This window comes from Emiliania huxleyi, assembly GCF_000372725.1.
Source record: "Emiliania huxleyi CCMP1516 unplaced genomic scaffold EMIHUscaffold_8, whole genome shotgun sequence".
Taxonomy (NCBI): Eukaryota; Haptophyta; order Isochrysidales; family Noelaerhabdaceae; genus Emiliania; species Emiliania huxleyi.
Genome location: NW_005196021.1, coordinates 372079 through 373005, shown reverse-complemented (window position 1 = coordinate 373005; position 927 = coordinate 372079). Strand labels below are relative to the sequence as shown.

Genomic DNA, 927 nt, shown 5'->3' with positions numbered 1-927 from the left:
CGTCATCTCGAAGACACGCCATCTCGAAGACACGTCATCTCGAAGACACGCCATCTCGAAGACACGTCATCTCGAAGACACGCCATCTCGAAGACACGCCATCTCGAAGACACGCCATCTCGAAGACACGCCATCTCGAAGACACGCCCCCCTGAGACCCGCCCCGCTGACATGCGCACGACACGTCCACGCGCAGGCGATGCAGCTCGAGGCGGCCGCCGCGCAGCGGGCCGCCCTCGAGAAGCGGCTCGACAGCGCGCGCGCGGCGAGCCAGCCGAGCGAGGCGGAGGTGGCGCGGCTGGCCGAGCTCGCAAAGGAGATCAAGGCGCTGGGCAAGCGCGTGGGCGAGGGCGAGAAGAAGGTTGGCGCGGCGGACGCGACGCTCGCGAGCCTGCAGGAGCAGGTCCTCGCCGTCGGCGGCATCAAGCTGCGCGCGCAAAAGAGCAAGGTGGAGACGCTCGGAGAGCAAGTCTCGGGGCTGCAGCAGGCCCTCACCATGGCAAACAAGAAAACAACGCTGCACTGGGCACGGGGCCGAAGGTTGTTTTCTTTTTTGCTGAGCAGGCGGTCACCAAGGCGGAGGTGGGTCTCGAGAGCAAGACCGCCGCGCAGGCCAAGCTCGAGGCGTCGCTCAGCAAGCAGCAGGCCGCGGCGGAGGGCCTCGAGCGGCAGGTGCCGGAGATGTGGGGAGAGATGTGGGGAGAGATATGTGTGGAGATGTGGAGAGATATGTGGAGATGTGGCGGAGGGCTCTCGAGCGGCAGGTGCGACCTCGGCTAGATCTCCACATATCTCGGCTGGATCTCTCGGACCCGGATGCACCTCGGCTGCCTTCGGATAAACCTCGGCTGCACCTCGGCTGCACCTCGGCTGCACTTCGGCTGCTCTTATGGCGAGCCCCGGGACGCCGCTCGGCCGCGCCGCACT

General features: G+C 66.1%; 1 protein-coding gene across 1 annotated transcript in view; it reads left to right on the top strand.

Annotated features, from left to right (window-relative positions):
• Nucleotides 1–927, top strand: part of EMIHUDRAFT_198420 (hypothetical protein) — a gene marked incomplete at both ends in the record, with an annotated part of 8379 nt that overhangs the window by 4342 nt on the left and 3110 nt on the right. The window contains 2 exons of the mRNA XM_005759492.1: nt 197–469; nt 565–672. Coding sequence (XP_005759549.1) covers nt 197–469; nt 565–672 — 381 coding nt within the window. The remainder of the gene's footprint in view (nt 1–196; nt 470–564; nt 673–927) is intronic.